Source organism: Sphaerodactylus townsendi, linkage group LG02 (genome assembly GCF_021028975.2).
Source record: "Sphaerodactylus townsendi isolate TG3544 linkage group LG02, MPM_Stown_v2.3, whole genome shotgun sequence".
NCBI lineage: Eukaryota > Metazoa > Chordata > Lepidosauria > Squamata > Sphaerodactylidae > Sphaerodactylus > Sphaerodactylus townsendi.
Window position 1 is genome coordinate 90,391,052 of NC_059426.1, and position 25,504 is coordinate 90,416,555.

The window sequence follows — 25,504 nt, forward strand, 5'->3', positions numbered from 1 at the left end:
ATAGTGGTTACCAATATATATTTTGGAGAGTCCCATTTTTGATCTATTAAGACATATCCAATTTGAGACCAGCTTACTTGCAAACACACACTCTCTCTCCCTCTTATGAACCTGTTGTGTCCTCAGATCCACCTTTGTGCTTGTCTTCATTGAGCCCCGCCCCCTTGAAGCTGTCCAGGTAGCCAAGAACAGGCCAATTCTTTTTTAGCAGCAGCCAAAGCATTGTGGATTGCCCTTTTGCCATGGTATCTGATTTTCAAAGAAAGGTAACTGGGCAGGGGGAATACAGAAGTTGTCCAAACGAACACTAAATTTGTCTGACCCTGAGTTTTGTGAGAATTGCAGAACTATAAAACGATCCCTTCATGACACATATAATAAATATAGAGATTTCAATTGGGACAGTCTGCTCCTGATGTACTTCTTATTGAAACAGGTGTTGTCCAGTCAACTCCCAATCAATAGGATGGTATCCATTAGCTACTGCTGGAACACACTTATACAGGCACCAGTTATAATGATCATAGGAAATTTTGGAATTATTTCTGGAGATGTGGGACCTGATAAGCTAATCCTGCTTGCATCTCAAGGTCTTCCTGGTACAATTACTACTCTGCCATTTTCAATGGGGATTTTTCAACTGCTGGCAGTAATGATTTCACTGAGTTTCCAAGTGGATATGATTGGTCTCCAGTGACCCCCCAGGAGGATGAAGGTCTTTTTGCCCAGCTAAAGAGACACAAAGCATCTGGTCCAGATGATCTTTTACATGAATTGTTTATAGTGTTTATGGATTGCTGGGCTCCCATTTTGGTTTTCTTATTCACACAGGTGGACCAAAGTGGATTAATTTTCTCTGCCTGGAGTAATTCTATCATTGTTCCCATCTTTATGAAAGGTGATAGCTTCTGCCCTTCCAGCTACTGTCCAATTAGCCTCCTCTCGGTAGTGGGCAGACTTTATGCAAAACATCTTTTTAAAAAGCTCAGTGAGTGGATTTCATCCAAAGACATTATTGGCAAAGAACAGATAGGATTCCAACAAGGGCAAAGTACCCTTGACCATTGCCTGGTCCAAAGTAGGTTAGTTTCAAAATATAAGGAAAAAGGTCCCCTTGTATATGGCCTTTATTTATTCATGGGATTTTTGATTTGACTTATTAATAGGAATCTCTTGTGGGGGAAGTTAGCTAAAATGGTGATTGATGACAGATCACTGTTTTTAATTAAATCCCTCCATACAAACACTTGTGCCAAGTTAGATGTGATGCTGAGGGACTACTGACCCCTAAAATTGGAGTCTGTAAAGGTGTTAAGCAGGGGTCTGTGCTGGCTCTGACCTTTTAAAAGTTTTTTAAAAAAATCATCTGGCTTATGTTTTAGAGGTAAATGGCCATTCCCCTACCCTAACTTCTACTCCAATTCCCCTCCTCTTATATGCTGACGATGGTGGTACTATTGCACTCAAGAGCAGGACTGATGAAACTACTGAAACGTTGTCTAGAATATTTCATGCTTAATGACCTGCAACTAAATTTTGATAAATCTAAAATAATTATTTTCACCTATAAGTGGCAAGTGAGTAGATAGGAACTTAATGGTAACCAATTTGAGCAGGTTAAATGGTTTAAATATCTAGGCCTAAATTTTCATCACCAGACCTCTTGGTTCACTCATAGATCTCAGGGCATTTCAGCAGCTAATATAAATGCCACTGCCATTTTATGGTTTTTTTAATGGAAAGGGCAAGGGATATGTTCCTGCGGCATTGGAGTTATTCGGTGCAAAGATCTGTCAGCCTGCCTGCCTGCCTGCCTGCCTGCCTGCCTGCCTGCCTGCCTCCCTGAAGGGCTCTGGGCAGCATACAACATGATAAAAACACACCAAAATTAAAACAGCAATACATAACAACTCTAAAATGCAATAAAACCAAGTATAACAGATAAAGATGGCGACTTCAAACCTAATCCCCCCAAAGGAGGCCAGTGATGATAACTGTTAATTCAGCTGGCCTCCTGAAAAAGCCCATCTCCATCTTACAGGCCCTCCAGAATTCGTTCAAGTCCCGCAGGGTCCTGATCTCATACAGGAACTCATTCTACCATGTTGGGGCCAGGACAGAGAAGGCCTGGCTCTTGTTGAGGCCAGCCAAATGTCCTTCTGGTCAGGGATCACTAATAGGTTTCCCTCTGCTGAATGGAGGGACCTAACTGGGCAGTATGGGGAGAGGCATCCCTCAGGTATGTGGGACCAAGACCGCTCACAGTCTTACAGGTCAAAACCAATACCTTGAAAATTACCCAGTATTCGACAGGCAGCCAATGAAGATGGAAATTGGCTGGTATTATGTGGTCTCTGCTAGGGACCTCTGCCAGAAGCCTAGTGGCTGCATGTTGGACAAGTTTCAGCTGCCAGATCAGATTCAAGGGCAAGCCAGCATACAGCAAGTTACAATAGTCTAGTCTGGAGGTGATCATTGCATGGAATTACTGTGGCTAGGCCTGAATGGGAGAGATACAGGGACAACTGTCTTGTCTCATGGAGATGGTAAAAAGCAGTCTGTGTCGTCTTGGTGACCTGGGCCTCAATGGAAAGCCCGGAGTTCAGAATCACCCCCAGACTGCAAACTGATGTGGCTAGGTGTTAAGCCTTATCAACCAACACAGGCAAGCTAAAGTTGGCCGGCATCTCCTCCTGACCCACCCACAGAACCGCCGTCTTTGCTGGATTCAGTTTCAGCCTCTTGCTCTCAACCAAGCCTGCTTGCTCCCGCTGGGCCAAGCTCACACCTGCGCATGCTGTTATCTGTGTAGTGCCCTCTTTGTACAAGGCTTTCAAGGACCATGTAAAGGCACAGTTGTCCCACACTAGTGAGAGATCTGTGCACTTCATATCTGATGTCTGAATCTGCTGCAAGATGCCGCAAGTGTATTTTTTATTGATAGTGCACCAATTGCAATCTGGAGATGTTCTAGGAAGACAACCATATGCAGGGTGAGATTGTGGTTTGCCAGACTGGCTATTGCCAGGCTTTTCTCCACACTGCCACTTGGCAAGGCACACAAAGTGAACATCTCTGCTGCAACTGAGAATCAATTAATAGGATGGATGAGCATTGATGTCACTATGGATTCATGGTGAATGCTACTGGTGTAAATACTAGTCCAAATATGCTGTGTGTTGTTGACTTAGGAAGAAACAATAGCATTAAGAAAACAACTATGTCTCAACATAGTTGGTTCCCAGATAAGTTTAAACCATGTATGGAAATTTCACACTAAATATTCAATTGAGGATTATAAACATTCAGTGCAAACAAGATCAACTGTTACCTCCATTTAGAAATAGAAGTTAGAGGAAAATAAGCTGAGAGTACAAGTCCCTTAAATAAGTCATTGGGTAAAACAAGGATAATCTCACTCCTATTGGGATAGAAAACAAGCAGAAAGATATAGTACCTGAAGAGTCAACATACAGCATATTTAGACTGATGTTTAGATGTATGTCTGCTCTGACAGGACTATAAAAATATGTTCCTGTGACAAATAACTTTGATGAATAAAAATTGTTGAAACATGTGCCAAACTTGCATGACCTTACTAATATAACATATACACATTTGGCTGTGCTCCTCCTATTTTTATGGTAGGTGCAAATATTAAGGCAGTGGAACATTAAGGATGTGGGCCAGAGGTGCATTTACTGCTTAGTATGATAAAGGATACCTTGGGGTTGGATTCTGCAAAGAATCCAGAACTGGACACTGACTCATTATTTCCATCATCTGTTCCAGAACAGCAGGAATCTCCTGTCACTTCTTAGGCAGTATGAAGGCTACCCATCTGCTGCACCATAAGCAGATGTTGTTGTGTGTTCCAGTGCACAACTTGATCAGTGACATCAGCACTAGCTGGAACTCCAACTGAACCAAGCATGAATGTCTGATTGCCCCAGCTGACCTTGGAGGTCAACATTGTATGGGGGAAGGAACATTCAGAATGGAGTGGTTGACTTTGTTCCAGACCATGGATGTCCTAAAGTGCCTTAAGGAGTTCACCAAAGCACTGTCAACTGACATGGCAAGTGTGGGTTTTGTCATTCCCTCGATCCCTTGGTTCCCTTAACTTCAGGAGATGTTTTTCCTATCTTGATCCTGGTACAGGCTGTGCATTTATCCAGCAGTGTGTACACTGGTGTGAAGTCTGTGGGAGGACACTTATTCCTGCCTACAGACTCTCAGTCACTGGAAAATCTACGTTTTGATGGTCATGCATGACCATTAAGTGGAGCATAGCCAAGTGGGTCAGTCAGCTGACTCACTGGAGAGATGAGCTCTCTTGGTGGATGGAGTAGATGTAGGTCCAGAGAGCATGCTACCAGCAGAGGAAAGTGGGTCTGCTTAGAATCATAGAGTTGGAAAAGACCACAAGGGCCATCAAGTCCAACCCCCTGCCATAAATCCATTACGCCATGTCCTAGTCTCTGAGGCAGCAGAAAATAAGCTTGCTCCCTTTACAACATGACACTCCTTCAAATATTTAAACATAGGTATCATGTCCCTTCTGGGTAGTCTGGCCAAAAATCTTTGTTGTGGCTCAGAGATTCTTCTTGAGCCCTTTGATGAGGGCATGGCAGGGGCATTCTGGAGCAGGATGGGGGCATGGCAGGGGCACAGGATGCAGGCATGCCCTGGGCACAGTTCCCCCTTGCTCCGCCCCTGCTGGCCGGATGCCTTGGTACTGGCTTGCTAGGTTGGTTCTGGTGGGATTCTCTGGTTTGACATTGATTCTGTTGGGCTTGCTGCAATATCAGCCCTGATTTCTGCTTGGCTTCTGTGTTTCTGATTGGTTCTGTTGAGATTGCAACAGTGTCCCCTTGTTTCAGTTGGTTTGGCTTGGATTCTCAGTTTGGGTAGAAATTCTATTGAGCTGGCTACATTGCCTTGTTGTTTTGCTGGGATTCTTTGGTTTGAAGTTGGTTCTGTTTGTTGATTCTGTTTGCCTTGGGAGATCTTTGTCCAGTGGTTACTTTGTCTTGTGTGTTTGGCTATTTTCTGCCTTGAAGTAAGGATAGAATCATGGGAGCACTTTGTTCAGGGGCCCATACAATTGGACTTTTTGATCCAATTTACCTGAAGCTTGTCGAGTCTTTAGTGGACAGATAGCATGAACTCTGCTGTAATTTTGTTTTCATTTGTTTGAAAAACACTCCCTTTCAGCCTACTGGAAAGATTCTCCACAAGGAATAAGGGACCCAAATAATTTCAGGACCCTGAAAGAAATACCAAATTGGTATTTAAAACCCAAATAACCTTTAATACTAATAATAATGCTCTCCTTGGAATCCAGATCTAATTTTATTTCCCACTGCACATCCCTACTTGAGACTGACTGCAACACAACACCATGGAAATCCACATAAACTGAAACCCTAAATACCCTATCTGCAGCATATGATTTGGCACTAAATAGAAAAAAATATGAGCTGATTCCAGTCAAGGCAAACAGGAATCCGTCTGATGGATTACAAAAACTGGTAACGATATTAACAGTAGTCGTACTGATTATTTCCTTAGAAAGGCCCCAAAGATTTTGTATTTCATAACACAGTCTCTTAAATTAGGACTCAGAGTTAGAAATTCAGTGATTGCAAATTGTGATCTTTTAATAATCTAAAGCCTCAATAATTATGAAAGAGAATTAAGCTTGATTGTTGTTTGAATGGCTGACATCTCTACTTAAAAGTATTTTAGGCAGCGTAAAACAGGGAAAATCTTGAACAGCTGCCACCATTCAGAGTAGCTAAACTATACACAATCATATTGATCAATGGTCTGATCCAGCTGATAGATTTTTCACTGCCAGAACTACATAGACCAATCTGACCTGCCCTCTAATGTCCCACCTAGTTAACGCTTATAGAGGTCAGCTCATATCCTCATGCGGGGTACCTTCCTGGTAGGTTTTTCTTATTGGTTTGCAATGGCATGAAGAAGGCTAAATCGTGCACATGATGTCCTTTGCTACTAGTTCACTATAAGCAGAAAGCCGGGTGAAAATGAAAATTCAGCAGCCCTCCATACTCAATGGTTGTGTGAATCAGCTTTTGCTAAATACCTATTAAGAACAGTGTAATGCTGTGAACGGGAAGAAGCTTGGCATTTTTACAAGCACTGAAAACTGCTATGGCTGCCACTTGATGTAATAAATGCATAATAAAAATAAATAAGTGCAATAATAAAAGATAAGGTCATTTGCATACAGACAAGAACAAAGGCAAAAGAGAGACTAATGTGGCATGCCGTCCTTTCATCAGTCTTCTTTTTCTGTAGATTCTATTGCTCAGCAAACTGATTAGGCAAGTACGCAAAATTCACGATTTGGAGTAAAAGAAAAGGGAAGTTGAGTTCATTCTTTTGTTGGAGACCTTGATGAAAATCCCAATTAAAACTGAAGCTATTCCATCCTCTTTTTAAAGAAAAACTAAAGGGCAACTTTCAGCAAAGAATGAAAAAGGTACCAACATCATTTGATGGGTAATACTAATTAACAAGCCTCTTGTACTTTTTATCTGAATGAGTTCAAAAGCCATTTTATTTAGTTCCATTATTTTGAGCAAAATGTATTTAATAATACCAAGTTGTGTATTTTTCCTGTTTCACAGTAAAAGGCAGCTTTCCTACTCTCCAGTTTCCAATTAAATACTGTCTGATTGTTCTCTAGTGACAAAATATAAAGAAACAAATTCTGGTGTCTTTCCCAACAATTTGAATATGTGTCCTCTGATAAGAAAGTATAACAATGCAACATTTACTCCAATTTTGTAATTATTAGTTTAGAGATATTAAAAACTGACTGTTGGCTGACTTTGCTTTCACTTTTAGTAGTTTAAATGCATCTTCGTGATTTGACATAGGGGACTACTCCTCCCTAAGTAGACAAGAAATGTCAGAGCAAGGCCTGTTTATATGTCACAGGTGGAAACTTCACTTTAAATTTAGCATTGATTCATAGCTGAGTTTGGAAGTGAATTACAGAATAATGAATCTCCAGCAAATACTTATTTTGCCCACAGTACATATAAGTTGTGATCATGAGGGCTTTTCCAAGTCTCTATCATTAACACTAATGAAACTCTTGCCACTTAAGTAGCATTTTGCATGGAGAGCAGCCTATTTTCTCAATTCCTCCCTGAAGCGCTGTGGCCTGGTACATTAGCTTTTCAATCATAATAAAAACTTATAACTGAAGGGTGCAGGCATATTTTATGACTTGTTTAACAAGGGGTGGCATTCTCTGCAACTGAGGGGGAGAAGAAGCATTGCATCAGACTGGCACCTTGAGACTATCTGCAATTATAAGTTTTGTAGTTTGATGCTGATCTATCTTTTGGTTTTCACAAGTCACGTAGGTTATCTTGGGTGTGGCTCACAACAAACTCATCAGCCAAAGATAGCATCATGCTGTGTTTTTTTATCAATAAAATTTTAATGTCTGAGTTATAAATATTTTCCATTTGTTCCCTATTTACAGTTGCAAAATATTTTAACCATCACCTGTCATTCAGCATTTCTCTATAAATGCCATGAAAATGTCATTATGAAATAAAAATCTCTATTTTCAGCCCACAAATCCAACACCCACACACTCACACAAAAAAGATTAAGGGGGAGGAGAAATACAGTACAGCAGGCAACATTGCAAACATTTGCTACACAGTAGCAAGAGGACTGAGTAGAACGTTTTTCTGAGTCTGTATTATGAGGGCAAGCTTTTCAGGATGTTTGTGATAGACCAACGCTGACCAGAACATTTCTGTAGAACAAGTTGAAATCCAAATTCATTATCGTTGTTTTCCTGAAGCTCCAGGCAACGTTTGGATTTTCTGTTCTGGATTGGGCCTCCCTTTAAGAGAGAAAAAGAAAAACAACAAAAACATATTGGGTCAAAGTTAGTCTTTGTTCTCTTTATGATATTTCTGATTAACAGTCATTTTATTTACTAATAAGTGAGAGGGTAACTGAAATCATCCAGTATGTGATGACTTGTGGCTCCATACCCAGGAGTTAGATAATAGTAGTCAGCAGACTCCCTTCACTCAACAGAAGCTCTTTCCATCAGGTCTATGTTTTGAGAGACTTTCAGACAGATATAATCAAAATAGCTCAAAGGATATTTTCAAATAGACACAAATAGCCCAGGGACCACACAACCTCAAGCAAACAGACACATGTATTGTTGAAGGCTTTCATGGCCGGAATCACTGGGGTGCTGTGTGGTTTCCGGGCTGTATGGCCGTATTCTAGCAGCATTCTCTCCTGACGTTTCGCCTGCATCTGTGGCTGGCATCTTCAGAGGATCTGATAGTAGGAATGGAAAGCAAGTGGAGTATATATACTGTGTGGTCAAAAGGTGAGGCCATCTGAATAGAGTAGCCTGGCATGTGGGTCACAAAGAAGTCTGTAGCATGTGAGTAACAATGAAGATAGCAAGGTCAATAGGTGAATGCATCTGAATAGAAGTATCCTGGTCTTTGTTCCCTTTGATTGCTATTGTCTATAGTTGTCCTGTGTTTGCGTGGAGCTGATTAGTCACTGTCTTGATCAGTTTATCTGGTTTATTTCCACAACATGTTTGGAACAGGTCAATATTGATCTTAAGGTCATTCTTGTTACTTTTACACTCCCGGGTTGAGATCTACATTGCAGCACAGCAAATAGCAGACAAAGCTGGGAGAAAAGCTCTTTGACAAATGCCTTTACTGTCTATGGGAGAGATTGGACATTGCCAATCCAGAGTGGAGATGACAAAACAATACTATCTTGACACTGTATATATGTGGCACAGAAGAGATCTTGGAACCTCCTTCAGTGACAATGTGCAACTCTTCCAATCAGAATACTGTGAGGATTGAATAACCACCAGTACAATATCTCAACTTCACCAAGCAAGAATTATGACTTGATTTACAGTCAAGGCCCATAAAATGTGAATGGAGATGTAACAATATCAAGGGAATTTATAAATGGTAACAATATCAAGCGAATTTATAAAATATTATTTGATAACTATCACATACATTAATCACATACTCTTAGAAGTTTCATTATGGCACCACTACCAAAACTAGAGAGTGACTATTTTTCCTTCTCCTTGAAAGCAAGTTACAGCTGGGTTTCAAGGTCATGTACTCTCTTGTTAAATGACCAGACAGAAAATGCTGTGAATGGTTCCTATAACTAAGGAAGTGACATAATGACCAAAATAGCCATTAATCTTACCCTGACATTGTTGTCCAAATGCAATATCTTGCTAAGATCTGACTCTGATAAATTAAATCTATTAATTTTAATCTCTCATTTTCCCCCTCAAGTGGAGGAAAAGGGGAAGTATTTCTTTTCCACTTTCCTTTTCTATTGAATAGAAGTTAAATTCTGAAGGTTGAGTTTGAAGTATTATTCACTATTAAGACAAAAGCTGCTATGTAGATAAAAAGGATAAAAGAAGATTAAAAGCAGGGGTTTCATACAGATTAGATATTTATAAAGAATGGATGGTGTCCAACTGTGCCTGGCATATAATGATTGAAACTAAAGAATTAGATTATTTTAACCTCACTCTCTGCTCAAATCAACATACATGCTGCCATTCTATTTATTACAAATCAGTACTGGTCTATTGGACAGAAGGCTGGAGATTTGTTGCCCATTTGAATGGAGGAGGAAGAGAGATAGACTAATCATATGCATTACATAATAGAATTTTAGTTAACAACTGAGAAAAATGAGTTCTAAAACAGGTAAGTAATAACTCACTGAATGTTTATATTGACTCTGATTAGGTCAGATCATGTAATAATTTTAACTTTAAAATGAACATAAGATATATTATGACCTCCTATAACTGTTAAATAATTGACTAAGATATAAGCTACTTTTCAGTAAGTTTTTTATTATTCATTTATTTTCTGAGTTTATGATTACACTTACAGTTAGCTAATTATTTCAATTTGCTTACTCTTTTACGGATACTTACCTCAGTCATTTATAAAGCACTTTTTGTCAATATTTTAACATTTTGTCAGATTGTAATATTTTGCAACATTATTTTTGATCACTGAAGAAGGCCAATGGGCCGAAACACATTTGGATCTAAAAATGTTGCATAAGACTTCATGTGGTTTCATGCTGTGAGTTTCATTGATTTATGTTTGGGAGTCCATTTAGGGACTTTACTATGATATTTTGATTTTAATTTGAATAAACTCATTTATATTTTTGCTACATAGCAATTTAAAAGGCCCATTTTGGTTCTTTCCTTAAGATAGTTTCATACATTCAAGAAATCAAACAAAAGGATGTAATAAAACATAATGTATGAACTTGCTGTCACACCACTGCAACTGGTCAGCAGCTTCGATTATGGCTGTTTCTTATAAGAAGGTGTGATGAAGTTGTCCTGTAACTGTATTAGAAGGAGTCAAACCTGCCTGTTAAAAACCTTTGATCCTCAGAGAAACCAAAGTGAATTCCAAACGGTTTAGATCAAAGGATTGTTTAGAAACACATGGCAGGAAGAAAGTTCTCCTGGAAGGTAAAGGAACAAAGGTAGGGAGATTCTACCATGGGCTGAGCTAGAGGATGCATTTCTTAGCTTGAGGTCCGGATAGAAAAGATAACGAGAATGTGCTTGGCTGAGAAATCTCTGTAATAGGAATTTGTTTATTTCTTTGTTTTAATTTTACAATAAAATCTTTGAGAACTCAGTGGTTTAGTTTCTTGGAAGTTTGGGTGTTATTTTTCTGAAAGCTACTGTACTCTCCATACATTCCTAAACAGTGAATGGTTGTGTGGAACTATACAATTAAAGTGGAATCTGTGCTGTTTCTCAATTTCCATGTAATAATATGTGCTTACTATAATGTATTCATCTGTAGGCTGTAACAGCTCAAAGTCCTTTAAGAATAGTGATTAGTAGTATGTATCATACATTCAACAACTGTTCTACTCTTCGTATTACTACAGATTCATATTATTACAACCCTCTTCATATTATTACAGATTACAGATTATTCCCACAATATGCCTCAAACCCCACTGGTGGCTAATGACAACCTAATAGTAGCCAGACAAGATGTTTTGTTATTACTTCCTCCTGGTTCAGCTAGTACTTCTACAAAAAGGTTCAGGATGCCAAAGTATTAGGCAACTAGAAGTGCTACCCAACTAGACTGGCTTAATGCTGATAGTGCAGCACAAGTTTTAATAGGCTGTGCTTACGTAGACTGTCTTGTGTACCATTTTACATTTTTCTTAATCATTACATTTATTGATTTACATTTTTATTAATTTTTACAATTATCAATTTACATTTTTTAAAAAATTGTTCTTAACAGGATGCTGAGAAGATAGGGCAAATGAAGGTTAAAGTATGACAAAACATAAAAGGCAAATAAATAAAAAAGGAGAAAGGCTGCAAAAAAAAGCAATATTCATTGATAAAGAAAAATACCATAATGCAAGCAGCCACAAGTATGGAGGTGCACTGAAATTAGAGGGTGTTTTCTGCTACTTGATAAAGTTATAGGGCATTACATTTACAAAAACCTAAAATATTATTTAAACTCAACTAGTTGATTCTAAAGGGTCACTGGGATTTTAAAAGGGTTGGATAATTTTATGATCACTGATAAAATGCATAGATGGCTGGAAGTTACATTGATTATATGGACAATTAGATTTCATACTTCAGACAAGAGGTGAGCAATTAAGAGTCCAAAGGCAGAACATCTTATGACCCTGTATAATGAAACAGACAGTAGAAAGCAGCTAAGTGTCTTATGAAGATGACACATGTAGGATATTACATAAACTGTAAAACTTGTACAAATTTTAAAATGTGCTTTTAAAGACATCTTTATATTTATGTCTTTGTACTGAAGACTCAATTCAGATAGGAGTATCTTATCTGAGGATAACACTTTTTCACTTCTCTCAAAGTCAAGATTATAAGAAAGCAAGTTAAGTTTTGTCTTGGATCACTTTGCCTTTACAAAAGGCGCTTGTGAGGCATTGAAGATGGGTCATCCATGTGGAAGATCTCAAATTCAATTCTTGATATCCTCAGTTTAAGGATTTATAATAGCAGATGCTGAGAAGGAACTTAATATTAATTAGACACTTCTGAACTAGATAGATACGTCTGAAACTATACTATATAATAAACAATAAATAAATGTTCTCTTCAGAGGCTAATTCTACATGAGAAAAGTATTAAAAAGAAGCTAGAGTGACAAAGAAAAGTTCAAACCTATAAAACTGAAATGTTTATTAAATGATCTGTTTCCAAAAATTTGACATTGTTGTTTTCATTATCATTAACTCTTTCACATTGTTCCAAATATGCCTTAAAATAATTGCCTAAACATTATGACATTCATCATGACCCAAAAAATCAAAATCTTACTTCCAATGACAGTATTTGCACTCTTTTAAAAATAATGTTCAGTGCCCTTTTGTTTTCTTATTGATTCTTCTAGACGTCATCATAGCGAGAAAAAAGTATGCAGAACAACAACCAAAATTAAGAAGTTCTGGATCTAGTTAGTGCCTGATGAATCCTCCTAGGGACCGCATTTACTTCACCTCAAGATCCATAACAGAAGAAAGGTGGGACAGAGTTGTAATATAAATTAAATTTCTCCTTTTTTCTAAAGGAAATGGGATTTCTCTGCCCCCCACCGGCAACTTCTTCTCCTGGGGGTCAGGAGACTATCATGAGCAGCGCTGGGAGAGGTCTGCAGTTTGACAAGGGAACTGGCTAAAATCAGCCCTTTGCTTGGCCAACACAAGGGCTTTTCCACTGGCATAAGTGCTGTTATAACTGCTGAACAGCACGTTTGGATATAACCTCAGGTAATTCCAAATGCTGGATCAGAGCAAATTTATCACCTATTCTGTTACCAATCCGAGAGATACAAAATCATTTGGAGTAGTTTTTATTTGAAAATACTGTGAGTACATACAGTATTGCACTTACCTGTAACTTTAGTTCACTAAGTGGGTTTCTGTGCAAGCACACACTGGAGACTTGCACAGGCCAGCAATGGAGGGATTAGAAAGCCTTTTTCTTCTCTAAAGGGTTAGAACTTTTTTCTTCTCTAAGAGCACTCACTCTTCCTCGGCTGAGGACAGGAAGCCTTCCCACCCAAACAGTCACATGAAGGGAGGAAGAGGAGTGTTATTCTCTCTGTCCTTCACTGCTGCCATGACTAAGGCATCTTTGAGTATGCAGAGCAGTTTCCTTTTTTCTAAAGGAAATGGGACTTCTCTGCTCCCCCCGGCAACTTCTTCTCCTGGGAGTCTGAGAAGCAGCCCATGTGACTGCACAAAAATCCACTTGATGAACTACAGTAAGTGCAATGCTGAATTCCATCCTTTGTGGGTATTCTATGTAGTCTCAAATTGGTAGCAAACTTAATTAATTAATTAATTAATATTTTAAACTTATAGGCTGCCCTCCCTCAAAGGGCTCAGGGCGGTGAAAAGCATGTAAATATACTAACATGGTAGAATAATTAAAACATCATTAAGAACAGTAAACCAATAAAACTATAAAAGGAACCATATCAGACAGATGTCAATATACACCCCCCCTCCAACTGAGCCCACCAAAGGCCAGCATGGAATAAGATCACACTCTGCCTGGCTGGCCAAATGCCTGGCACAACAGGTTTGTTTTACAGGCCCTGCAGAAGCTCTGCAAGTCCCACAAGGCCCTGGTCTCTCTAGGGAGCCTGTTCTACTAGCGAGGGGGCAGGGCTGTAAAAGCCCTGGCCCTGTTAGAAACCAGCCAGATGTGTTTCAGGCCAAGGACTCTAACAGATTCTCCTCCAAAGACCAGAGGGACCGAACTGGGAAATAAGGGGAGACATGGTCCCTCAAGTACATGGGCCCAAGGCTGCTTATGGCCTTAAAGGTTAAAACCAACACCTTGAACATGACCCAGAACTCGATGGGCAGCAAGTGTAGACAGTACAGAACCGGAGTAATCTGGTCCTAACTGGACATCCCCGTAAGGAGTCTGGCAGCTGTATGCTGAAAAAGTTTAAGCTTCTGGATCACAGTCAAAGACAGTCCAGTGTACAGCGAGTTACAACAGTCAAGCCTGGAGGTGACCATTGCATGGATGACTGTGGCTAAGTCTGTACAGGAGAGGTACAAGGCCAGTTGTCGTGCCAGCTGCAGATGGTAGAATGCTACCTGGGCTTTATGAGTGACCAGGGCCTCAAGTAATAGCGCCGGGTCCAAGATCACTCCCAGACATCTGATGAATGAGCCTTGCCATCCAGCAGAGTCTACCAGTTGCTCCCCGTGACCCAGCCACAGTACATCTGTCTTCATAGTATTTAACTTCAGTTGGCTCGCTCTCAACCAAACAATGCTGGAGAGCTGAAGGGGCCAAAAATGGACTGCCCTCCATCATGAACATGAGCTGGGTGTCATCAGCATTAGGGTTGGTAAATACCCTAGAAAGTTGGCAAAGTTCGGATTTGGATTTATTTGGGTATTAAATTATATGTATGCCTGAATAAGATAAATAACATATTTGGATAAACTCGAATATTTGAGTATATTAAAAAAATTCATCCTAAAGGAGATGGTATCTTGGACGAACATCATCACACCACCCCTGGCCCTGTGTCCATGGAAGCTGGACAAATGTGAGATCATTGAGGACCCTTGTCTTCCCCTTCCTCACCCAGGTTTCCATTATGCATGAAAGGTCCACAGCCTGATGACCAATATAGTCCCACAGGACGGCAGATTTATTATTTATGGACCTCGCATTCAACAACAACCCTGGAGCAGAGTCTAAGTCCCAAACCACACAACCCACATCTCTTGGGATAGGCCATAGGTCAGACAGTGAGCATAACCATATCTCCCTCAGTGTCTCTTGTATGGCCTAGGCCTACTGTCATATCTCCTAGGCCCCATAATCACAGAGATTCCCGCCTTGTCTCCTGGCCTCTCGGTGGGAACAGACAAAAAACCCATTTCTAAACCCACTTACCCAATAATTAACTATGAAATAAATGTGCTACATTCAAAACAATATAAGATACTGTCACTTAGTTGTAAGCTGTAAAAAGCCAGGAAGGATGCAGTTACTTTACAAAAAGAAATGTAAGTATGTTACAAGTAAGAAAGGGATATATATGAGTTTAATAGGCTATGAATTTTACAGAATTTTACAGATCATGGTGATTCCTATAAGGTGTTAGTATGTGGAACACAGCTCCTTGGCTTCTTCTACTCTGAGATTCTGATAAAAGCCAGGAAGAATGTAGTGACTTTGAAAAAGATTTGAAAAAGATATGTAAGTACATTATAAGTAACAAACAGAGATATATATGATTCCAACAAGCTATGAGTCAGTTAGGATATGATGATAGTATGTGAAACACAGCTATAATATGATTTTTTATGAGTTTGGGCTTCTTATACTCTAACATCCTGTCTTGTAGTGATGAGCTGTAAAAAGCCAGGAAGAATACAGTTATTTTGAAAAAGAATTGCAAGTTTGTTACAACTAAGAAATAGAGATATATATGTGAGATTAATAGATTATGGATTTGATTGGCTATGGTGATAGCATGTATAATATAGTTACTATATATTGTCTTGTGAGCTTGACTATTTATTATTGTATGAGGTCCTGATACTACGCTGTAAGCTGTAAAAAGCCTAGAAGGATGTAGATATTTTGAAAAAGAAATGCAAGCATGTTTTAAATAAAAAATTGATGTGTATATATATGTGTATACACACACACACACACACACACACAAAGATATTGCATATAGAGTTAATTGACTGGATATAGAAACGTATACAATAATATTATACGTTAATATGCAATGTAATGTAAATATTCTTTGCGATATGACTTCCTCCATCTTTATATTATTTATGTTGCAGAAACCTTCATTAATGGTGATAATAAGATGTACAGAATCACCCGTTGAGGGTTCCTTATCAAGTGCATTAACAGTTCCCTTGAAGAAGGCAGACGAAAACGCGGTAATCAGTGCGAAGCGTTTGGGAAGTACAACGGAGCAGATTGAAATATATACAACTGAAAATGATGAGAAATTTGACTGCCCTTGAATTGGGATGGTATTTATAAGTAATTCAAGGCACCGATCCAGGATTTTCATTAATTGTTATGAACTTATATTGCAGTCACAGCGGGTGACATTGACACAATAATATATACAAGATTATGGACATTGTTGGTTTAACAATTACATGATTATGGACTTGAGAGAAGGTTGTCTTGCAATAAATTGTTGCATGAATTGGATTTAAAGTGGAGATATATGTGTTATGGAGATATAATAGTTTGATAAGTCTAATAGCCAACAATTTGGCATACTTTACAAGTAACTAATAGGTAATATAAATTTCTTGAGCCGGCGCCTAAGTGCCAATAAATAACTACTCAACACTAGCAAATAACTCCAAACAAGCCCAGTAGCTAACAACCCTAAAAAATACTACACCCACAACAAAACCACTGACTTACTAAGATAACCAATAAATTAAACTAATCTAATGTACATAGTTTTCAATAGGGAACATTTGCTAAAAAGGGAATGCAAAAACCTAACAACTAGCTAATCAAGTAGCCTACTCTAATTCCCACTAAAACTGCCTTATAAGTCTGAACTCATAGGCCTAGTAGCACAGGTTAATGGGCAGCCAGGACAAAACCATGGTCACAGTGCCCAGCTCTCTCACAGCCAGAGCTCCTGTTACGAAAAGGTGGCAATCGTGGTCTTCCAGCCTGCACAACAAGGGAGGAGGGAGGAAAGGAGGCCACAAGCGCAGACCAACAGGAGACTGTCACTGTAGCCTTGGGATACTTGCTTTCGAAAACAAAGTCTTTCACACCTCACTGTTCCCACAATCTGTGAGAAGGAGGGAGGGAAGAGACCAGAGGGACAGCAAGGGATAAATATTACTGTAAAAGTCAGATTCCCCAGAACTGGTTTTCTGAAGCTGAGCACCTGTTGCCAACCCAATAAAGACTTCTGATTCTAAATCCAGAGTCCTCTTATTGATCCTTGGTCTAGGACCTAACATTCATCCTTTCATCCTTTTGAGGTTGGTAAAATTAGTACCCAGCTTGCTAGAGGTAAAGTGTAAATGACTGGGGAAGGCAATGACAAAACACCCCATAAGCAGTCTGCCTAGTAAGCTTTGTGATGTGACCCCATGGGTCAGTAATGACCTAGTGCTTGCAGATTAAAGCTTGCAGGTTAAAGATTACCAACCCTTTAAATTCAGGTAATAGCGCCTTAAAATCAGGTAATAATATCCCAGCCAGAAAATTCCTACTTTTCATGAACTGAGTCAATTGCAGATTTGTGAAATCTATGAAAGCTGCGAAATTCAGCTTGTTTTTAATTTTCACAGTGCATTTTTTCTAGCATTCTCCCACATTCTAAAATCAATCAATCAAATGCTGAGACAGAACAAGATGAAAGAAATGGCAACAAAGGTTGCAGAAACAAGAATAGCTGGATACCTAAATTTTATTAAGACCATCCCTTAAAGATGAAACCCAACAGATTATGACATCAGAGCATAAATCTCCTTCCTACACCCTTCCCCCACAACGTCCCCGTGGTTTTATTAAGCTGTTAAAACAGGGAGCAACGCATAGTATTTCTGCCTGACAGTTCAATCCTGGGGAACAATTAAGAGCCACAAAAAATATGGTGAACTTTATTAAATTATTTAGGATGAGCATACCATTTGCCTGGTTATTTAACAGCTGCAACATGTTACAATAACATTAATTTGGTTTTGTATTTATGCTGATTTTAGTTAACATACAGACCTCTTAGTATGGTGCATCACAATAGAAAATAATTAAACCCACAGGATCCTTTAATAACTGCTAAATAGGGCTGGCTACACAGGAAGAACTGAATGGGAAGAATAGAAATTCTTAGTACATGAGCAAGTAATGTTGCACTGGAACTCAAAATGTACTTTCTACCCTGTTTTTGGTTTTCTATCTAGTTTGTCAAGCATGTTGAAATCATCCCCTTTTATTGATGAATCATCTGCCAAAGTCTCCTTGCATCTGAGGAAAGAACAATTATTAGTGTGAGAGATATGTAGCATCAGATCCATATTCCTGCAACATGGAACACTGGAAGATAAAAAAGGATTGTGTCAATTTAATGACTAAACAATTCCCCATGAATATTCCGAAATTCATTGAGAAGCATATGTTAATTCTATTCACACCTATTTGGTTTCCTCTGTTATCTTTTTTCATCAAATTCAAATCAGTGTTTCATGATATACATGTCCAAACCTGAGGAAATATGGGACCATATTAGTGTATCAGAACACACACACACCCCTTTAAGATGAGGTGAACCACCTTAATTTTTATGTCTTGTTCAGGCCTGATCCTCTAGCTTGAAAGATTTAAAAGATTGCAGACTGGATGCCAAAACTGATCAAACCTACAGATTATAACCCATTTGTGATGGTCCATAAGGATATCAATGACACGGACAGCAACACCAAGAATCTGGACAAAATGGTGTGGGTGCAGAAGAGAATGACAAGGATGATCAGAGGCAGTGGTGGGATTCAAATAATTTAACAACCTGTTCCAAACTTCCAGTGGTGGGATTCAAATAATTTAATGACCAGTTTGCTGCCCTAATGACTGTTTTAAGTATAAAAAAGACATACTGAAAGGCAGTTTATTATTTCATACAGTTAATACTTAAATAAGAACAAAGGTCTTCTTAAGAGGAAAGGTCCTCTTAAAGGGAAAGGTCCTATCCCTTTAAGAGCCTGGGTTTTAAGGGAGGAGCAGAGAGGCCTGGCTCATAATAACTGGTTCTGCGAACTAGAAAAAAATTAGCTACAGGTTCTAGCAAACCATTGTGAACCATCCGAATCCCACCGCTGATCAGGGGTCTGGAGACCAAGCCCTATGATGAAAGACTGACTTAGGAATGTTCAATCTGAACAAGAGGAGGTTGCGGGGTGGGGTGGGGAGACATGATTGTTTTTTAAAGTATTTGAAGGCTATCACTTAGAGGAACTCAGGGAGCTGTTCCTGTTGGCAGCAGAGAACAGGACTCTCAATAATGGATATAAATTACAATCATAAAGGTACCAGCTGGTAATCAGTAAAAAATGTTTACAGCAAGAAAAGTTCAACAGTGCAATCAGCTGCTTGTGGGTGTGTGTGAGCTACCCCTTACTGGCAGTCTTCAAGCAATGGCTGGAATAACACTTGTCAGAGATGTTTTTGATTAACCCTACATCAAGCAGGGGGTTAGTCTAGATGGCCTCTATGGCATCTCTAAACTTTATGATACTATGATGTATGTTTTATAAAAATGCAGCCTCCTCTCTAAAATGTTCAGAGACCATTTCCATCTTTCTCTGAGCTTGGAAACATAAGATCTCTACAGTCTTAACTACTTGGTAGTGATAACCAGAAGCTTCTGAAGTGATTAGGGATTTATCTGTCCAAATTGTAGCATCTAGCATAAATCAAGATAGAGTTGGAATGATATTGAATATCAGGGTATGACCGACAGGGACAAAAGGCTCAAAGAAATTTGAGAGGAGTGTTGCTGTTATTGACCTAATCATCAATTCTGGGACAAAGTTTACTATATGTTAATTAAAAAAAAACAATAAGTTAGAAAAGAATTCTGTGTGTAAGCTGCATAATGTCCATAATTTTCTAAAGTTTAAAAAGGACATATACATTCCTTTTTTTGCCAATTTTACAATCATAAACCAACCTCAACAAATTTCTGGTAGGTTCTACATGTTACTGCTGTAAGACCAATAATTATTTAACTGTGTACCTTCAAGTGTAATGCCAACATCAAGATCGTGGGGTTTTCCAGTGCAAAGGATGAGCACAGGTGGTTTTCCATTCCTTTCCTCTACATAATTATTTTAGTCTTTCTTGGTAGCCTCTCATTCAAGTACTAACAATGGCTGACCCTGCTTAACTTCTAAGCTCTGATGAGACCAGGCTAGTCAGGGCTATTTAGGCTAGTTGTGAAACCAATAAAAACATATGATAAAGTATATTTTCTATAAAGATGGATGATTTTCAAATTGCACTTCCCACAAACTCACTGGTGCTGATAACTCTCAACTGATTTCAGTCTCAAGTTGTTGCTATAAAATAATTTTGAAATTTCTAACAAAGCAGAAAGAAGATACCAGAAAGATTACAGGATGTCAAATTCTATTAAATATTTGGGAATATTTGTGACCAGACAAATTGACATTATTTAAAGAAACCTATAAAATAACATGGATAAAGATACAAAAGGATTTGCAAAGATGGTCTAAAATGAAATTTCCATGGTTAGGAAGAATTTCCACAATAAAAACAAAGTATTACCAACATTTTTTTTATTTCAGATGTTACCAACTTATACCCCCCCCCCCCAAGAAAACACTTTAAAGAGTGGTGGACAAATAACTACTTTCATATGGAATGACAAAAAGAGTTAGAGTTAAAGCTTTATAAGTTTAAAAAAGAGAGAAAGCAGAACTAGCAGTATCTATTTTTAACTATACTATCAAATAACTAGTCTGGTCTGGAGTGTGGACTGGATCAAAAACCCAGATCAAAGAGTAATAAAATTAAAAATGGCAGATCTAGAAGAAGGTTTGCATAATTGTTTATGGACCAAAAAATCAATCCCCCTCTTCCCCTGCAAAAGCCAAGAAAGCAATGTAACTTGAGATGGACTATTTAGAATTTGAGAATCTACCAGAAATATCCCCATTAATGTCTCTTATAGAAGCTTATTATGACAAGAATGTGAGGAATAATAACCATTTTATAACATATGGAGATATGATAAATGCCTAAGGAGCAATTAAGTTTTGGCAGAAAGTAAAGGATGAAGGTAATAGGTATAATAAGGAGACTGACGAAATTTGAAAAGTTGATAACGCAGCAAGTTTTTTAAAAATATAGATGGAAAAAATATAGATGGAAATATAGATGGAAATATATAGATGGAAATAAAATATAGATGGAAATAAAGAGATGTGAAACATTTAATAGATTGGTTGTTATGGGTTTTCTGGGCTGTTTGGCCATGGTCTGGTAGATCTTGTTTCTAACGTCTTGCCTGCATCTGTGACTGGCATTTTCAGCGGTGTATCACAGAGAGAAGTCTGTCACACACTGTGTCCAGGGGTGTGTCCAGTGTGTAACAGACTTCTCTCTGTGATACACCTCTGAAGATGCCAGCCACAGATGCAGGCGAGACGTTAGAAACAAGATCTACCAGACCACAGCCACACAGTCCGGAAAACCCACAACAACCAGTTGAATCCGGCCATGAAAGCCTTCGACAATACATTTAATAGATTGATAATATGTGTAATCAATGTTTAATATATGCAAATTATTCTTAGAAACTTAGAAGAGAGACCAGTTTTTTATCTGTTTCATCTATTTGAATGTATATTACAACATTGTCTAACAGGAGATTATCATTAGATTATTATAATAAGCATTGTTTTGTGTTAATTATCATGTCATTCACTTTTGGCAATCACATATATTATAATTGTCTACTATTTATTAGATGATGCAGTTTTATTAGATTATTATGCAGTCTATAATTGTAATACTTGTTTTGAATCATTTCTCCTTTTGTGGTTCTGTTTATATTTATAATAACTTTTTGGATGTGTATTGGATGGACCTATGCATTTGCCATATGTAATCACTGAATAAAAAGTGGTAATTCCAATATAAAACAAAAAGAGCTTTTTGATCTGTTTCAGATTTTTAAAAACAGCTTTCCATTAGCTCAGAGCAATGTATTCTTTTTACAAGATTAAATGTAAGCAACCACAACAAAAGTACAAATTTCTCTCAATCCTTGATTAGTCTCATTAGTTTTCTTGTAGCTTACAGCATGCAAAACCTACTTTGCATCACATTATGTGCTCTGAAACAACAACACTTTAATCACACTGGGTATTAACAAAACAATCCTTCTTGAACAGCATGCCTTTAATTATTCCCTTGCCTCTTAATCTATCATATGGAGACAAAGTAGAAGAAACTTCATATTTTCTTTGCCAGAGTTTTGACTGTGGATATTAGGAGAGCTTTCACAGATCTCTTTTAACTTGTTTCAGTCTAGGATCTGGGAGACCAAAGAACAAATTCTCCCTCTGCCATGGAAGCTCCCTTGGTGACTTTGGCCCAGTTGCACTCTTTCAGCCTAACCTAATGCACAGGATTGTTGTGAGGATAAAATGGAGGAGAGGAGATGTGGCCATTTGCTTTGGATCTCCATTGGGGAGAAAGGCAGAGTGTGAGTGAAGTAAATAAATAAAAGAAGTACCTCATGAGAACTCCCATTATATGTGAATGCTACTTGAGTTTTACGATCTCACTATTACTACTCAAAAACACCTGTATCAATTTTAGATTGAAATTGGACAGTTCCTTATGAAGATAAATGTTCCCCTTTTCATTTCTTTTTGATCTCATTTACATTCACCTGCTTTTGCTACTACTGTTCTTGATTTTCATGGTATTTTTATGACATTTTAAGATAAACTGTATGCCATTGATGCAAAAAAAGAGAACCCTGTAAATTTTAATGATAATAGTTCTATCAAATTCTTACTGTGATCAGGATGTCTAGAGCTTTATGCAGTGAGACACCAATGACAGAAATTGAGAGTTTTGGAAAATGGAAAGAATTTTAGAAATGGAATAAGAGAGTGGAGAAGGGGGAGGGGGTGAGTTTGGGAAGACCCTGTAGTCCTTGATAGCACAGGTCACAGGATCTAATTCCATGTTTTCTAGTAATCTGAAAAGAATTACCTGAGTAAACTGCCAGTAAAGCTTCATTCTTTTGGCTTTGGCATAGCTGCATTCAATTAGTCGGGGTCTGCTGTTCACATCCACCAGGCATCTGTTATCATCATCATCAATGGTGGGACTCAGAACACCCACATGGATTTGCTGGTTACCTGTGTAATAAACATTCTGGAACAAGAAACAGAGGACAGACTCAGGGCTTTGAAGGTCATGACAGCATTTCTTTCATCAGCTAAGATCAGGAGATAATTACTGGACCGTAACGGAATTTCATATGCAGTTCAGTTTGCTAAAATCCTTTTTCTAGCACAGTGGAATGTTATACTTTTTAAAAACTACTTTGGAACAACTTTTTGAACAGTTAGTGAACAGAGAATGGAACTTCATTTGTGTGGTGGAGGAATAAAATAATGACTTCCCAGTAAAGCAGAACTCTGGCTGTGTCAAATACTGATACAACCATAACCACCTCACCTGTATTGTGATCATAATGTGCGATGGGTCACATGCTTGGATACGTCTTGATGCATAATCCTGTTGTGATCATATACATCAAGACGTATCCAAGCATGTGATAATGATTACAAAGTCTTGTTGCTCAGCATTAAATCCTAATCACATAAATAGTGTTAGTCTTCACCTTATGTGGATCGTGTTTTTGAGAAGCCTAGGAAAGATGCCTTCTCATGGGCCTTCGGAGCACATCTTCCTCACATTTATTTATTATAGATGTTTCATATAATTGATAGCTTATTTTGTACAAGTACAGAGTACTTTTGGTGTTAATGTCTGATAAAATATTAATAATAAAGATAGAGAAAGAGAGAGCAGACATTTGCAGATGAGGAGTTTAAGCTTATTGTAGAAAGTTTTTTGACGTTGATTACCAGCATATAAAAGGGCAATAGGATATTGAAACAGATCAAAACAGGAACTGAATATAGATTAGAAGAAAATTGTGATGTCTCTGAAAAGTTCAATTTAATCATTCTTGTGAAATTTCTGAGCCAGAGTATAACTTTGTACAGAGCATGATGAAGTTTTATCTGTATACTTACCTCCAAATCAACCTGTTTATTTAATCAGTATGCTTATTTAATCATTATAATTTATTATATTTTGATCCTGCTTTTTAGTTTGGCTATGTAAGAGGGACACAGAAAACAAAACAGAACAATTCTATAAAACCTACTAGCGGGGCCTGGCCACATGTTGCCGTGGCTTATTGTGTGGCTTAAAGATGATTTACCTGGCTCAGGTGTGTTGTCTGACAGCGGGAGGTATGTAAGAACACAGTCGGGGGAATGAGTAAGGGTCTGTGAAATTTTCAGAGCGTTTGGGCCAGCAGGTGCAGAGTTATTCTCAAAGAAACAAATGCATGGTTCTATTTTTATATATATAGAAGATGCTCTGAGGGGGCAATTCTTAGCTGGATGCCTCCTGCCTTTCCTTGATTGTCTCTACAATGGCAGCTGGAACCTAGAATGAGATAACCCTTGGCTGAAGCTGGATGCAGGTATATGGAAATATGCTTGTCTGCCCTCCCTTTAAGGACTCATCAATAGCCACCACAGAGGAAACTCAGCCAGAGCTGGATTCAGTCATGGCTGCTTCCTTTCTTTCCTTTGATAACCTCGTCAACAGCATTTGCAAATGGAAGATGAGCCTCTCAGCTGGACCTAGATCCCTGAATAGTACAGGAATACCTATCTGCTTCATGAAGCTGATAAAAACTTTTCTTGATGAAGAATGTTGCCATCACTATACATTATTAACTGAAGGCTGGTCTATTGCATAGCAAAATGTTACAGCAAGATGTACAGCTTAACACAAGATGATTATCTGCAAAATAAATTGCTGGCTCCCCAGTGAAAGTTAAAGCAATCAGAACCTGCCCAGCATCAGTCCTTCTGGCTTCCCAAGACCTTCCTAGGGCCCAGACTCACTGGATGTTGGCAGTAGCAACAGCCTGGCCCCAGAACCTTTGGACCAGCAAAGACAGTCAGCAAAGAGATGGGCTGCATGGTGGCCCCCTGCACTGCCTGCCTTGACTTGGCTCTGGTCAGTGCCACAACCTCCAACCTTGCATGGCTCTGTCTGGCACTGGCCACTCCTGGGCCATAGTGGTCACCCATCCTGGGCTCCACTGTTGCCAAAGCCTTTGGCCTAAGGGAGCAGCAGTGGTGTAGAAGGTTAAGAGCTCGTGTATCTAATCTGGAGGAACCGGGTTTGATTCCCAGCTCTGCCGCCTGAGCTGTGGAGGCTTATCTGGGGAATTCAGATTAGCCTGCACGCTCCCACACACACCAGCTGGGTGACCTTGGGCTAGTCACAGCTTCTCGGAGCTCTCTCAGCCCCACCTACCTCACAGGGTGTTTGTTGTGAGGGGGGAAGGGCAAGGAGATTGTAAGCCTCTTTGAATCTCCTTCAGGAGAGAAAGGGGGGATATAAATCCAAACTCTTCTAAGACAGGCTAGAGAGCTGCCAAAGAGCTGGTAAGGCGGGAGGGCGGGTTTTTTGTTTTTTTGCAAATTGTGGTTGACACTGACATCCCCCCCCTTGCAACCTACA

General features: G+C 38.8%; 1 protein-coding gene across 1 annotated transcript in view; it reads right to left on the reverse strand.

The window, feature by feature from the left end:
• Positions 1–7,464: 7,464 nt before the first annotated feature.
• The window catches only part of GALNT18 (polypeptide N-acetylgalactosaminyltransferase 18), a 362,912-nt gene continuing 344,872 nt past the window's right edge, over positions 7,465–25,504 (reverse strand). The window contains exons 10-11 of the mRNA XM_048484426.1: positions 22,937–23,101; positions 7,465–7,903 (exon numbers count right to left, since the gene is read on the reverse strand). Of these exons, the coding sequence (XP_048340383.1) occupies positions 7,757–7,903; positions 22,937–23,101 (312 nt within the window). The 3' untranslated portion in view covers positions 7,465–7,756. The remainder of the gene's footprint in view (positions 7,904–22,936; positions 23,102–25,504) is intronic.